The 16,816-nt window shown below is 37.7% G+C and overlaps 1 protein-coding gene across 6 annotated transcripts in view; it reads left to right on the top strand.

Annotated features, from left to right (window-relative positions):
- Positions 1-15,873, top strand: part of CWF19L2 (CWF19 like cell cycle control factor 2) — a 155,727-nt gene extending 139,854 nt beyond the window's left edge. For 5 of the 6 annotated variants that reach the window (XM_062196955.1, XM_062196954.1, XM_062196956.1 and 2 more), the window contains 5 exons: positions 302-382; positions 7,177-7,278; positions 9,790-9,919; positions 11,364-11,586; positions 11,844-15,873. In XM_062196955.1, coding sequence (XP_062052939.1) covers positions 302-382; positions 7,177-7,278; positions 9,790-9,919; positions 11,364-11,578 — 528 coding nt within the window. In that variant the 3' untranslated portion in view covers positions 11,579-11,586; positions 11,844-15,873. Of the gene's footprint in view, positions 1-301; positions 383-7,176; positions 7,279-9,789; positions 11,587-11,843 lie in introns of those variants that run through there. The other variant, XM_062196958.1, reaches the window with a different exon arrangement.
- The last annotated feature ends 943 nt before the right edge of the window (positions 15,874-16,816 follow it).

The following is a 16,816-nucleotide window of genomic DNA, read 5'->3' as shown; positions in this document are numbered from 1 at the left end:
TGCCACTCACATGGGAGACCCTTGGCTTCTGTCTCTAGCCCGGCCCTGCCCTGGTTATTTTGAACAGCTTTCTCCCTCTCTTTCCTTTTCTCTCTTACTGCCTTTCAAATAACAATAAATAAAATTTTTAAATAAATCAGGAAATTCCACGTGTAAATAACTAGAATTAAAGCCTTAATTCATTCTGAAAAAGTATAGTATGTATACCATCTCTTGTAATTAGTTCATTGTATTATTTTCTTTTTAACTCTTTGTATTTACTAATACATTACTTTTTTATTTAACAATAATTATTTCTTAGAAAGCCATAATGGAATCTGATGAAGAGTGGTCCATGAACAAGAAATTGATTGATCTTTCTTCAAAAGATATCAGAAAGTCTGTAAGTATCAATTTTTTTTTTTTATAAACAGCTCTTGTCTCTTCTGTTGAAGAATAGTGGTTTCTTTTTCATACTATTTGTTTAAGACAATGATTTTTATTGCCCTTATCCTACCATGTTTGTCAATATAAACATACTTATTGAAAAAATACAATGTTTAAATAAGAATTATATTCATGACATCTTACAAAATACAGCTAGTATATTTTGACTTGTAGCCATATCTTAAATAATCCAACTTTACTGGCATGTCAGACATGTAAAAATATTTTCATACTATTTTAATTTTAGGGTATAAAACAGTAGCTCTCTGTTATAAAAATTAATACAACAACTCTCAAAATCCTATAAAAACTATTTGATGAAAGTTGTACCCACATCACACTGAATCATTACCTTTCTTTCAGAACACATCTTCAAAAGACATACTTTGATTACTAGTATTTATCTAAAGGCACATTTTCATTACCAATATTTATTTAAAAAGTAGTACCCATAGTTTGCATTTTCAGATTCCAGTTATGGGAAGACTGGGAGAGGTAAGAGAACACAGACTTCCAATGAACCCCATTAGGGTAGCAGTACTCTTACTCATCACCACCATGAAGACCAAGAGAAAGCTGTGATGGAAGAGAGAACTGCAGATCTGTCTTACTTCCCAATTTAACCATCACAAAATACTTTGTACCCAAAAATACTTCATTAAAAAAAATCAAAATCACAAGATAGTAAGCTTAACATACAAAAGGCCAAAACCCCCAATCAGCCGATGTAGTCCGAGTGGTGATGTTCCTGGTTGTGAGCCTGTGAGGACACGGAAGCTTCTGCTTCCCTGAGTGACGTCTTCACATCAGGCGGGTCTGCATTCAGACCCTTATCGAGTGAGCACAGTATTTCATACTATTTGTTAAACTCCTTACTTAGTGTAGAGTTAACCTTATGATCATTAAGTAAACTGAAAATAGATCTTTGTAAAAATTAAGAATGGGAATAGGAGAGAGAGGAGGAAGAATGGTTGGAGAGGGGTGGGAAGGAGGGTATGTATGGTGGGAACTATCAATGTGTTCCTAAATCTGTATATATGAAATACATGAAACCTGTATAACTTAAGTAAAATAAAATTACCCTAGTATTAAAGATTTTCATTATTTCCATATGTTAGTTTAGTTGAGAAGTAGACAGTTTGGCTGAGTGACTGAAGGTGGAGTAACTAATTCTATATCTTACCTGGTTTATAAAATGTTTGTCTGTAAGAGGGTTTTTTGTTTGTCCAAATGATTCTTGTTCCCATAATTGGCTGTAGCAGCTTTAGAATCTACTGTGAGAGCTGCTTTTGTGGGCTTCTGTGCTCTTCTGGGACTGAGGTGAGAAGAGCATTTTGTCACTAGAATTATAATGAGCATAAGTTTTCCTAGAGCCTTCATTTTGAATCTGAAACTATATTATTTGTCAACAAAGAAAATATACTACTTATAAAATAGTACTTGAGTATGAGGTTGTGGGTTTATTACTCTTATGTGGACCTGCCTGTTTCCTAATTCTCTCTCTTTTTTTTTAAGATTTATTTATTTATTAATTTCTTTATTTGACAGGTAGAGTTATAGACAGTGAGAGAGACAGAGAGAAAGGTCTTCTTTCCTTTGGTTCATTCCCCAAATGGCTACCACGGCCGGTGCTGTGCCGATCCGAAGCCAGGAGCCAGGTACTTCTTCCTGGTCTCCCATGCAGATGCAGTGGTCCAAGGACTTGGGCCATCCTCCACTGCCCTCCCGGGCCACAGCAGAGAGCTGGACGGGAAGAGGAGCAACCGGGACAGAATCCGGCGCCCCGACTGGGGCTAGAACCCGGGGTGCTGGCGCCGCAGGCGGAGGATTAGCCTAGTGAGTTGTGGCGCTGGCCACTTTGTTTTCAATATGTAGTCTGACCCAACCCTCCAGCAAGGGAATAGGAAAAACATAGAAAATGTTTTACATGTGAATAATGTGTATTCAATAATGCAATTAAATTTGAATCTTTGAACTAGAATATGTACACGGATACTTTTAAAAGTTCATGGAGGGAAGGGCCGGTGGGTGCCATGGCACAGTAGATTAATCCTCTGCCTGCAGCGCTGGCCTCCCATATGGGTGCCGGGTCTAGTCCCGGCTGCTCATCTTCCGATCAAGCTCTCTGCTGTGGCCTGGGAAAGCAGCGGAAGATGGCTCAAATGCTTGGGACCCTGCACCCACGTGGGAGACTGGGAAGAAGCACCCAGCTGCTGCCTTCAGGTCGGCACAGCTCCGGCTGTTGCGGCCATGTAGGGAATGAACCAACAGAAGGAAGACCTTTCTCTGTCTCTCCCTCTCACTGTCTGTAGCTGCTTCCTCTCCTGGGAGACCAGGAGGAAGCACCTGGCTCCTGGCTTCAGATCAGTGCAGTGCGCCGGCCGTAGCGGCCATTTGGGGGGTGAACCAACGGAAGGAAGACCTTTCTCTCTGTTTCTCTCACTGTCTAACTCTGCCTGTCCAAAAAAAAAAAAAAAAAAAAGAAAGAAAGAAAGAAAGAAAAAAAACAAAGCAAAATGACATAAACCCTAAATGTCTTGTTTATTTCTCTCCCTTAATAGTTTATAGAAAAAAGTGCTTCATGTACATCTTTTTGCCCCGGTCTTTCACCTCATAAATCATAATTTTTCCATGCCATAAAATCTTTTTTTTAGAAGATGGCTTCAGTAACAATGTCAAAAATATTTCAAGTTACGGACAAACATTTTGGCATGGTGTGTTAAGCCACTGACTTTAACACTGGCATTCCAGTTGTGTGCCAGTTTATGTTCTGGCTGCCCTGCTCCTGATCCAGCCCCCTGCTAATGCACCTGGGAAAGCAGCAGATGACCCAAGTGCTTGGGCCTCTGCCACCCACATGGGAGACCTGGCTCCTGGCTTCATATCTGCACACCTCCAGTCATTGCAGCCATTTGGGAGTGAACCAACAGATGGAAGATCTCTCTCTTTTTTTCTGTTTCTCCGTCTCTTTCTCTGTAACTCTGCCTTCAAATAAATAAATGAATAAATCTTTATTAAAGTATGTTTCAATGTACAGATTTTAGAAGAAATGTATTACTCCCTGTTTGCTACACTATATAGAGTTTTACTAGTAATTACCCATCTAGTAACTATTGTTTGTTTTTAAAAATCAGGAAAAAGACCTCAATTAAGTATCCAGGAATTCAGTATTTTAATTTAACCAATATAGAAAATAGGAAACAGACATCAGTCCTTGTATGAACATAAACTATATATTCAGCTTTGAAGTGTCTCAAATATGGGAACCATTGCCTTTACTAAGACATCACATAGTCTTACATCTGAGGCTATTTGAGACTCAGAGTAGTTGGCTAATGAACCAGATGACCTCCTGAGGTGCTTCTTAGCTTCGATTCGTAATTATGAAGAGAACTTTAATGTATGAGTAATTCCAAAGAAGTTCACCTTTTAGGTTAATAAGTTTTCCAGTGTCTTTTTTTTTTTTTTTAAAGATGTATTTATTCACTTGAAAAGCAGAGTTACAGAGAGAGAAGAGAGACAGAAAGAGAGAGATCGTTCATCCACTGGTTTACTTCCCAAATGACTGCAACAGCCACAGCTGGGCCAGGCTGAAGCCAGGAGCCAAGAGCTTTTCTTGGCCTCCCATCTGGGTACAAGCGCACAAGCACTTGGGTCATCTTCCACTGCTTTCCCAGGTGCATTAGCAGGTAGCTGGATTGGAAATGGAGCAGGCAGGACTCGAACTGGTACCCATATGGGATGCCAGCAAAGCAGATGGAGGCTTAACCCATTGTGCCACAGCGCTGGCCTTTCAGTGTTTTTTAAAAATGATAAAAATGTTTCTGAATATAAGATTAACAATATTAAATTATTTTAATGTTTTTACTTCTAAGAGAACATAATTTTTCTTGTTTGAAAAACTTTATGTGTTTACTAATTTCCAAGTTTTTTGTCTGCTTCATAGGAATTCAATGGTGTTTTATATATTTATTTCACCAGTTAGATTCTTAGCTTGTAATAGAGATCCATAACTACTCTGATTTTTAAAAACATTTTTATATATTTTCATTTTTCATTGAAAAGCATAGAGACAGAAATCTTCTTTCCATAGGTTCATGCCCCAGATGCCTTCAGTGGCTGGTGCTGAGCCAGGCCATAGCCAGGAGCCCAGAACTCCACACAGGTCTTCCACGTGAGAGGTAGTGGCCCAAGTCCTTGAGCCATCAACTGCTGCCTCCCATGGATGCACATTAACAGGAATTCGAATCAGAAGTGGAGTAGATAGGACTCAAAGCAGGCACTTTGATATTGGCTTTGGGGTGTTCAAACAGTGACTTAACCACTATGCTAAATACCTGCTCCTGTCTTTGTTTTAATCTATACTTTTCCTTGTAGTGTGAGTATAAGATTCACTTTCTGCCTATTTTGTTTACAGTTTCTGGGTCTTTTGCTTTCTGTGTGGTGCAGTGTGACATCAATGGTGGTAGGAAAAGGAAACACATATAAATGGTTCATGCAGAGGAGTTGTATAATGGTAAATGGTCCAGAAAAATGGTCATTTCACAAACTATTTTTTTGAGGTTTCATGGGAATTCATCGTCAATTTCTAAAATGTTATTTTAAGTCTTAATTCGTATCAATTACAACAGGTTTTTTTTTGTTTTGTTTTGTTTTGACAGGCAGAGTGGACAGTGAGAGAGAGAGATAGAGAGAAAGGTCTTCCTTTGCCGTTGGTTCACCCTCCAGTGGCCACCGCGGTCAGCGCGCTGCGGTCAGTGCACCGCGCTGATCCGATGGCAGGAGCCAGGTGCTTATCTTGGTCTCCCATGCAGGTGCAGGGCCCAAGGACCTGGGCCATCCTCCACTGCACTCCAGGGCCACAGCAGAGAGCTGGCCTGGAAGAGGGGCAACCGGGACAGAATCCGGTGCCTCGACTGGGACTTGAACCTGGTGTGCCAGCGCCGCAAGGCGGAGGATTAGTCTATTGAGCTGCGGCGCCGGCAGTTACAACAGTTTTTAAAAGACAAGCATTTAGGGACTTGCTTTTTAAATTAAGGAAAGTACTTCATAAGGAAAACTTGAGCTCATATCAAGGTTACCTTTCAGACACTGAAATTCAAGATACTTATAGGAAGTCAGAAGTATCAAGTGGAATAAGAGGAAAAAATTTGAATAGTCAAACAGTGCCCTTTTTTTTTTTTACTGTGATTTAAAATTATAAATTATAAATAATTTTTTTGGCTGTAATTCTCTCAATATCTTTAAAGGGAGGTACCACTGTTCCATTCACCTTCCCTCTGGTGGCTAGTGTAATAAATAGAAGGTGTTAAATATATACATGCTTTGATATTATAGGTTTTTTTTTTTTTTTTTTTTGACAGGCAGAGTGGACAGTGAGAGAGAGAGAGAAGAGAGAAAGGTGTTCCTTTTGCCGTTGGTTCACCCTCCAATGGCCGCCGCGGCTGGCACGCTGCGGCCGGCGCACCGCGCTGATCCGATGGCAGGAGCCAGGTGCTTCTCCTGGTCTCCCATGGGGTGCAGGGCCCAAGCACTTGGGCCATCCTCCAGTGCACTCCCTGGCCACAGCAGAGAGCTGGCCTGGAAGAGGGGCAACCGGGACAGAATCCGGCGCCCCGACCGGGACTAGAATCTGGTGTGCCGGCGCCGCAAGGCAGAGGATTAGCCTAGTGAGCCGCGGCGCCGGCTGATATTATAGGTTTTATAATGCATACTGATTAATAACTCTTCTAGCAATATAGCTAGGTAGCTATATACATGATTATCGTATTAAAAATATGGAAATACATAAAGCCACGTGTAATAATGCTTCTCTGAATTTTATACTTTTTTAAAAATCCTACGCTTTTCCTATAATATTGTTTGTAGTATTTTAAGGTAACTGTTCACTACCATACTATACTTTACTCTTTCAGTTTCTTCTTTCAGGCACAATGCAAAATTCGTATTGTTAGGTAGGGAGATGTGATTCACTGTGCAGATGAGTAAATACTGTGTGAAGACTGAATTAGAAAAATGTTGCTATAACTTGATCCACTTGGATAATTTCTGGTGACAGAGTTAGAGCATGAAGGAAAAACTTTAACAAGAATACAGTATCTACTTAATTGATAGAAAAGGCAAGAAATTACAGTCTGTCAGTCAAGATAAAGTTTAAGATACTTTTTGTGTGGGAAGAAGGAGGAGGAAGAGGAAAGGAAGGTTAAAAATAACAGAAAATTAATTCTGGAAATATTCTGGAATGAGATTGGTAAATTAAGTGTTGCCGTATTTATTTTAAGAGTGAATAAAGAAATTTATGATTGTTCTTGTTCATTTTTGATAACTATAGTAAAAATTCAAAGATACCATAAATCAAGCTTTAGGTATATGGACAGACTCTTATTATGCATTGTGAATAAACTATAAGAAAACATATCTTTATTCATTATTTATATAGCTAAGGAAAATGACTGTGATTATATTTTAAAAGGTATCTTTTTTCCTTTCCTGTTTTCCCCAAAGATAGGAAAATAATTGGTCTTGATTATAATTGCTAGATAGGATGAAGAGCTGTCTGGCTGAAAGTCTATCAAAATGAAATCTTCTACTTGGGAAGTTAGTTCATTGCCTCAGTGTTTTAGAATTGTATATTCATTGTATGTTTGTCTTGTGGGCTACTGAATTACTGTCATGTCAGAGAGCAAGAAAAAGGATTAAGCGTAGCCTTCTGACTTCATGCTGTGTTTCATGTGTGATTTGTTTGTTTAGGTACCCAGAGGCTTGCCCTACTTCTCTGTGAACTTTGGTCTTCAAGGAGGGTTTGCTCATGTCATTGAAGATCAACACAGATTCCCTCATTACTTTGGAAAGGTATATTCACACATGTGGTCACATTCCAGTAGTTAGAAATTTGCTTAACACTTTTATTTTGAAGGGAAATCAAGATTTTGGGCACAATGTACAATGAGGTTGGTGAATACTGCTCCACCCAATTTTTAGACAGAGAGTGTCTAGAAAGTATGGACAAATATATGCCACATATTTATAACAGAGTCAAAAGTGTCTGTTCAGAACCAAACATTTCTTGGCAGTGTCAACAGTAACTGTGGTGTTTCTCTTTGGAGTCAGCCAGCCTTATACTTTGAGTGTTGGTAATTGCTAACACTTATCTTGGGCTTACAGTGTGCCAGCTACTGGGCTAACCATTCATTTAATGCCCACATGTTTATTGTATAGGTATTATAATTTTCATTTGAAGTGAAGAAACTGTGCTACAGAGAGGAATGTAACTTGTCCAGTATCACATACAAATCAGTGACAGACCTACAGATACATGTAGTCATGATTGAACTAGAGAGCAAATTATTTCACCTCTTGATTTATAGATAAGCAGGTTATTGTGACTGATTTCATGTGGATGGTTTCTAGGTAGAAACTAGGGTCCAGATCCTTTGTTTCCCCATTATTTTCTTTGCATTATGAAAGATTGCCTTGTAAGGGGGTGTAATCCTTAAATTAAATATATACTGAGTGAGAAGTGTTTAAGGTTCTGTCAGGAACTGGTATGAAACTAATGTAGCAGTTAGTGCAGTTGAAAGAAGTCTGGGCAATAATAATGGTAGAATTGATCTTTTAATGTAGTGTAGCTTAGTCCTCTCTGCTCATATCTTCCCTGTATCATCAGTTCCTATAAATTAGAGGAGCTTGTTGAACTGCTCAGGTCTCCCCCGCCCCTGCTACCCCTTGTTTGCCCTTCCTCTGTACTCTTCTGTCTTGCATAAGACTGTCTTCAGCAGTGAACAGGGATATATCAAGTGGCATCTGAGCTCTAGAATTTGGATTCAGAATTTTTTATGCTGTTGTTCTTAATGAGTTAACCAGAGGCCCAAAAGAGTCATGTACATCTTTTAACTGTTGTGACTTTTTTGAGAACTTTAAAAAAAAATTTTTTTAGAGTTAACTGGAAAGAAATTGGTTTTGATTGGTCTGAAAAATCCTGTTTTTTTCTATTCCATAGAATAGAACTTTATAACTGAAGGTTCAGTTACTCTGTATTTATAATTTTTTAAATTAACTTGATTCTAGTGAAAAAAATTAAAATATTCATTTTTACTTGTTAATTTAATTGGGATATTATTTTCCCTCCATATATTATTCAGGCATTATGACTTAACTTTTCAAGATTAGAAAGTTTCCCTAATCCTCACTGAGTCACTGGGCCAATTTTTCTAAAGTTTATTTCCCAAGAAATAGCCCATGGGCACATGGACTCAGTTTAACCTTACTACCCCACCCAGTAGTTGTTGAGAGAGCAAGAAAAAAAGCTATTAGGATGTTCTCTTTTTGTTGACAGTTGCTGCAGTAACAAAAAGAATCAATCGTCTATGGTACACGTAAGACAAAACTTGATGTTTTGAGACAGTTTTTCAAGCTAACTTGTAAGGCTTTTAAAAACTACATCATTTACTAGGACTGTTGCTGAGAAACACTTGTGCTGAATCTAACCTTTCACATTTCTCTTGATGTCTTATACCAACTACTGTCTCTTTTGGCGCCCTTTGTTTCCCTCTCCTAATAATAGAAAGTTCCCTTTTCTGTGAAGGGATATCCTAGAGACGTTGTGCTGGATGTCCAAGGTCACACAACATAGTCTAGTAGGACTAGGCTGAATATGCAATGTGTTCATACCATGCCTACAGTATTGCCCTCTGTGTAAGCACTTGATAATGTGAGCATTTGATAAGTATAACATCTTCCCATTTGATTAATTTCTATAGCTAACAAAGTAGCAAGAGGATCATGAAGGAAATAATCTAGAATAATAAGCAGATAACCAAAAGCCATTACTTCCAGTGCTTCAGAATGTGACTTTTAAAAGGAATGTGATTTATAATTTACTAATTTTAAATTTACTTAAATTAGTAATTAGTAATGGAATATTTTGTTTCATAAATAAAGATCTCCAACTAATACTGGAAGAAACTGGACTATAAATGTACTAGGTAGCAGAGAGAAAATTAGTCTAAGACTGAACTGGAATTGCTGGTATTGATTAATTTTTTTCTCCAAATTATTTTCTTGAGCAGTTAATATGGACAAAATAAATTAAATTTCATTTTACTTCCCTTCCTTTGCTCCTGCTTGGTAGATATGCTAACAAGTGAGAACATGAGCAAATTGCTTGAGAGGAAACATGGTTAGGACTACTATAATTAAACAGCTTGCATAGTTAGAACAAATTAAAAGCAATATTTTTAAATTTAAACCTAGTATTTATGCAATATTTAAATATTACGGAGAATGTTTTATTTAATAGAGCAAGCAAATAGTTTCATTCTGATTTCCATTATTTTTATGTGCGTACATTTTCTCATTTAAAAGGAAATCATTGGTGGAATGTTGGATTTAGAACCAAGACTTTGGAGGAAAGGGATTCGAGAAAGCTTTGAAGACCAGAGGAAGAAAGCCCTGCAGTTTGCTCAGTGGTGGAAACCGTATGACTTCACCAAAAGTAAAAAATGTTAGAGTGTGTCTTTTAGTTTTAATTCTTCAGATCTCATTCAATTGTATTTCTTTGCTATCTTAAGTAAACAAGTGATTCTTAGGTCATAAGGAAGAAGCATAATGGCAGCAGACTTCCCTGGCTTTCTGAGAGCCTTGTTTGTTGGATTTTGTTGTTTTCTTCCTTACTTGCTCCTGTGAACTTCATATTAGTGACTATGTATGAGTAATAGCAGATATATTGGATAACCTGCTCAAATTGCTGTTTTGTACCTACTTCTTGGTTCTCCAAGCTATTCAGTTCACCTAGAGATAGGGCTTTTCTGAAAGAATATCTAGGAAGTATGGCAAATCTTTGATCTAGAGAAAGTGGGCCTGCTTTAAAATAGTTGTCTATTTCCTGGCTTCTTTTGTACTTTTAACTATAAGACTTGGCATTTTCAATAATAATTAGAATCTCTTTTCATGGAATTTTCCAGGAGAGCTAATAGCTTAGAGTATTACTACTGTTGTTTTAGTTAAAGGAAAAAGTAATGTCCCACAAGTCTTTTGATTAAATGTTAATGAAAATATATGCATCAATCAAGTTTGTTTTTGTTTCTGCATTTTTAACTAGTGTCTTTGAATTTTTGTGCTTTTAAAAGTAATTGTTCCTAATAGCACAATTTATAGTCATTTAGAGTTTGTGTGAAATTTATAATTTATAGCCAAATCATTGTTACATTGCTATGAAAATGAGGATACTTTAATGTTAGAAGCATATTCTTTTGTCTTTTACTTGACCTAATACCTTAATTTTTATTTGCTTTCAACATTAAGCATCAAGATAGCATCCCTCTAGTCACAAATGTGGCTGTGGTCTGAGAATGCTCCTGCTTTTTTTTTTTTTTTATATCAAAGTTACTGTTGTAGTAACCCCTATTCAAATGAATTTTTGGAAGCTGGACCTTGAAATTTTGTCACAAAATGTTGAATATCTGACATTAGTGTGAAACATCTCCTAAGTATAACTGATGTTCCAAACATTTAATTTTAATACCAGTGTCTCATTATTTCCTTGGTAAGTTAAAGAAATGTTTTTGTTCTAGTTAGAATTTTGTTCACAAGTTGAAGTTAAATGGCTTTAGTTTTTTAATACTTAAAATTTGCAGTTGAATAATCTCACATAGATGCTTGACAGTACTATGTGTGTACTGATGCTTTCAATCCCTTAATTTTGCTTCAAAGTCTGAAAGGAAATTTTAACATTGATTTATTCTGTCAGTGAGTTAAACATTTTATTATAGAAAATCATGTTACCTGCTCATAGTGCAAAGATAAAAAGTCCTTCTACTTTGAATTATTTTATAGTTTAGTTGAGAGACATGTATATAAATAATTATAATATAAAATGCTTGAGAGGTATATTTGAGTGCAGTGGTAAAGAACTTTTTAAATTTCTTCTTCATTTTCAGTGGATAACCTTGCTTCCTATTTTACTGAAGGAATAAGAAGGAGAAAGAAAGGACTTTTGATCATATCCATGAATATACCTGCATTTGTGTCCATGTATTATAGTTTTATTTTGATAATGGATAAATTATTTTACTGTTTTTGTCTAGGACCAATTCACTCACTTTTGTATTGGATTTCATCCCTTCTCACTTATTTAGTTGCCCCTTCTCTCTAATTTATTAGGTTTTTTTTTTTTTTTAATTTTTTTTTTTTTTTTTTTTTTTTTTGACAGGCAGAGTGGACAGTGAGAGAGAGACAGAGAGAAAGGTCTTCCTTTTGCCGTTGGTTCACCCTCCAATGGCCGCCGCGGTAGCGTGCTGCGGCCGGCGCACCGCGCTGATCCGATGGCAGGAGCCAGGTGCTTCTCCTGGTCTCCCATGGGCCCAAGCACTTGGGCCATCCTCCACTGCACTCCCTGGCCACAGCAGAGAATTTATTAGGTTTTTTCCTTCTCTGTGAAGGGCTATTTCTTTTAGAATACAACAACATTCTGTAGTACATCAATAACAATTTCTGGCATCATATCCTCCTTTAACCATTTCTCTGGTTGACGGCTGAACTCATTTTTAAAAGATCTGTTTCTTCTCTCTTCAGTCTTTTTCTATTCTTTGTACAGTTAGACTTTATCCTCATCTGTGTTACTAAACTGTTCATTGTGGGTATCATCAATGACCTTCCACGTAGATAAATCTAGCAAATAATGTTCAGTGTTCATTTTACTCTACCCGTCAGCAGACATATTTGATCACTTCTTTTTACTGGCTTCTCTTCATCTGCTCAACTTCCTAAATGTTTACGTGACTATATTCAAGCCTTAGCTTTTGTTTTTTCTCACTATACAGGCTCTCAAAGTAATCTCATGGTTAAAATAGTTTTAAGTACAATTTTTAAGTTGACTCATTTCTTCAGCAAATATTTGTCTACCATGTGCCAGCAGTAATTCTGCATGCTGGTGATAGCTCATGCTGGTAATATCTTTCTTTTTAAGAAGTTTAAAAAAGAGATTACGGATAGTGAATATTAAACAAAATTAATAAATTACTTAGAAAAAAACATAAATAATAAATACTTTGGAAAAAACTAGCATAGGCTAAAGAGGATATCTTTCAAATTTATATCTTACTATACACATCATCCCTAACTGCAGATTCATGTGTCCAAAACCAGCTTGACATTTCTATAGTATCTGTATCTGTAATAGACAAAACTATGCTGAACTCCTAATTTTTCTTCTGTTCTGATTATTTATTGCTGCATTAAAAATTACTTCAAAACTTTATAGCTTATTATCATAACAATTTTTTTATATCTCATGGTTTTTAGCTAAAGTGTTTGGTCTGAGCTTTGCTGGATGATTTGCCTCTTCTTCAAATTATGTATAGGGCCTTAACTGGAGTAGTTCAACATCTGGAGATGACAGGGCTTTGTTCTTCACGTGATATTTGTTGGGCATGGACTATTCAGAATGCTCCTTCACTCACATGTCTGGTGCCTAGGCTAGACTGATGAAAATCTGGGCACTGGCAGGAGTCACTTTCTCCAAGTATGGCTATTTCAGAGTAGTTGGACTTGCTGTACAGTGTTTGGCTTCCTCCAGGGCAACCGTTGCAAAGAATAGTTCTAAGACATAAGATGTAGAAGGTGCCAGTCTCTTCGAGTCTGGTCTCAGCTATTGGTTCAACTTCATTTTTGCTGTATTCTGATTGTGAGCACTGTTTTAGAGTCCACATACATTCAACAGGTATTATAATCCTGCTTCTTGTTGGGAGGAATGTGAAGTAACTTGTGACTATCTTTCATGTACCACAATTTGTTCCTTGCCACAAATAAACATTCTTACATGATGAATTTATTCAAAATTTGCTAAGGAAGACTAATTCAAGTAGGGTAGTAGGCTTAGTCTTGAGGTTCAGCATTTCATACAAGACATATGCAGAAGGAGACAAGTTAGGTGTGTTTCCACTTAGTCTGAAGACCTGTAAACTGATTGGGCAAATTATCTGCACCCCTTATACACACATACACACAACTCCTCCCACTCCCAAAACATACTATATAGTAAGAGGAGTTTTCATTAACACAGTAGGTAGATTCATTGAAAAAGAAAGAAAGCAATAGGAACAGAGTAGCCACTATTCACCAGTAATTTTTAAATTTTTACTCATTTGCTCTGCCCTCTGTGTTTAGTTTAAAACTGAATTAATTTTTCTAATGCATGAGAAATAACTCAAGAATTATGCTTCCAGAAAAGATAGAATAACTACATTACTCTGGTACCTAAAACAACCAACTAGCAGTGTATCCGAGTTTTCAAGATGTGCAGTAAAGTACAGTGATTTCTAAGAGATGGGAAACAAATGAGGTGAGCCCTACAGTTGGCCTGTTTTATTGCTTTGAAAAAGTTTCTGTGATATGGTGCAAGATTGGGGGATCTAGTCAGAGCCTATTGATCTGCTCAAGTTGAGTAAATAGAGCTGAGGGCTTAGAGAGATGAAGACAATAAGAACGACTTCTAGAAAAGATTTTGAGAGAGATCACTGCACAGAGAGAGAACTCCAGAGATGTGTGGAGACCACATTTGTGCCTTTGTGTACTGATCAATGCATACTTATGAGGAAACTATGCCTGTGACTAGGCAAAGATTGACCTACCTGAAAGAATTAGAGGTAATATTTTCCACTGGCTTGAATGAAAAGCTTTAGGAATTTTGAAATGGAAATTGTGTAGAGTATACCTAATGGTAGTGTATGGTGTAGAATAATTGCTCAGTACTCTAGACTAATTATTCAAAGTTTGAGCACTGATATAGTCTTGACAAACAGTTGTTAAAAAGTAATTTAATTTGTTTTCAAGAAACATAAACTTGTTCCAGAAGAAAGCTCAAAAATATGTACAGGAATAAAAATATACACAGTAGCTACAACATGTCAAATGTCTGACACTGAATAAAAATTAACAGCCATGGAAAACACTGAAATGATAACTACATATGTCAGTAAATGTTTTATTCTCTAAATTTCTTTAAAAGATATATCAATGTTAAAACTAGTATGTGGAGGTTATAATATGTAGAAATGTAATAAATCATAATATCACAATAGATTCCAAGATGGCTGAATAGGAAAAGGCATATTGCTCTAGGCTATAGGTAAATAGTAAAAAAAAGGAAAAAAAAAGGGGGGGGGGTACATTCTCAGGGGAAAGTTAGAAAACCACACTAGAAATTCTATGGAAAGAAGAGAGATGCCATGGATCTGTGTGGAAGGTGTGGATGCAGAGCATGAACATGGCCACAACACGTGACCCTAGCAGCCGAGAGCCGGAGAAAGCATCAGCTTTGGAGAGTGAGGTAAGATCAGACTGACTGCAGCAGCCCATGCCACTAGTGTTATAGCCAGAGGGAAAGCTTGGTGTGAATCAGGCCTGAAATCCTAAGGGGGATAGGATACCCGCTAACTTGGTGAAAAAAAAACAGGGCATGTTTCTCTCTCCCAGTTCCCCCACAACAGCAGCCAGCAACTGGCTAAGTGAAGTGGGCAACATTTTGGGCATCAGCAGCAGCTGCAGGAGCTATTGTGTGTGCACCCAGCAACTGGCCGGGACAAGATAACATCTTGTCAGCAGTAGCAGCGACAACAGATTTGGTGTGTGCACCCAGCAACTGGCGGGAGGAGGCAACATTGTGAAATGAGTAGGGGCTGCAGTCAGTGGCTCTTTGCATGGGTGTGATCCAGGGATTCTACCAAAGGGAAAAATCCATGTTCCCCACTGACTTAGAGTCTGGTGGAGAGGGGGAGGAGTCCACCGGGGGCTGGGCACCCACATATGACTGCGAGGTGCTTCCAGCCTCTCAAAATACTACAGGTTCCAGGGCTCAAACCACTTAGGTGGAGCATCAACAGGCAGCTAGCTCTGAGAATGTGCGTCTCTGTAGCTGGGACAGGCTGTTGGGGCAGAGTTGGATCCTCTGCACACTGTGACTGTGGGAGCCTTGTGTGCTGAGAATGTGGAAACCCTGTGGCTGCATGATAGGGTCTAAGTGTAGCTGGGTCTCTGAGCAATCAATGTGAATGGCTGTACATGCTCAGAGCTCCCTAATTGCCTGGGGTGGGTCATTGCAATGAGACCCATGTTCACACTGAGGACTTCACAGACCCTTTGTGCTGTTCATACGGCAATGCAGATGAATATTACACTCACTGTGGGCTAATACCTCAGATTTCATCACTTTGGGAGAGAGGAGGTGAGGGTGTGATTACACCAACAAAGGTATCATATCTTCCTTTCTGTTAAAAAGAAATCTGTTCATTGTGATTTAATGCTATAACTAGTACTCCAACAGTATGTTTCACTTTGTGTTTCTAAGTGGGTGCAAACTGTTGAAATCTTTACTTAATATATACTAAATTTGTCTTCTGTATATAAAGAGAATTGAAAATGAATCTTGATGTGAATGGAAGGGGAGAGGGAAAAGGGAGGGTTGTGGGTGGGAGGGAAGTTATGGAAGGGGGAAGCCATTGTAATCCATAAGCTGTACATTGGAAATTTATATTCATTAAATAAAAGTTAAAAAATAAAAAAAAGAAATCTACCATGCCTAACTTGTGTATCAACCTGCATACTTGCCTGGAACATTGACCAGAACTCGTGGGCCACCTTACAGTACACATCTCTGGATGTTCACTGAAAGGAGATAATCCACTAAGCTACAGATAAAAGTCATCAGAGGAAAAAACCCAATAAGTATGTCCACAAATGCTAAAAATAAATGCGGAAATTCAAGAAACAAGAATAGGGAGATGAAATGACCCCCCACAAAAGAGCACAGCAACACTTCAATGTTAGAATGTGAAAATGAAGAGATTGAAGAAGTGCCTGAAACTTTACACATTAGTAGAGAATAGAGAGACATAGTCAAAGTTTTAAAAGAAAAAAGACCTGTCAACCCAGAATACTGAGTCCTGAAAAGCTCCCATTTATGATGAAGGTGAAATAAAGGCTTTCCATAGCAAACAAATGGAAAGACTTTGTCATTACTCATCCAGCCTTACAAAAATGCTTAAGGATGTGTTACAGAACCACAAAAAAATAGTCATCATTATGAAAAAAAATGTGAAGACAGAAAATCTCCAAGTAAAAGTACAAAGGAAATCCAAAGCAAAAAGTAGGAATACTTACAGAAAAATGGCAGAGCCAAGTTGGTATGTATGAATAGTAACCTTAAATGTAAATAGCCTAAACTCTCCAATTAGATATAGGATGGCTGAATGAATTAAAAAACAAGAGCCATCTACTTACCCCTTACTAGAAACACACCTCATCAACAAAGATAGACACAGATGGAAAGTGAAAGGATGAAACAAGATATTCCATGCTAACAAAAAGCAGAAACCATCAGGTGTGGCTATCCTAT

This window comes from Lepus europaeus, chromosome 7 (genome assembly GCF_033115175.1).
Source record: "Lepus europaeus isolate LE1 chromosome 7, mLepTim1.pri, whole genome shotgun sequence".
NCBI lineage: Eukaryota > Metazoa > Chordata > Mammalia > Lagomorpha > Leporidae > Lepus > Lepus europaeus.
Note: the sequence above shows the minus strand (reverse complement) of the source record. Positions and strands in the feature narration are given on the sequence as shown.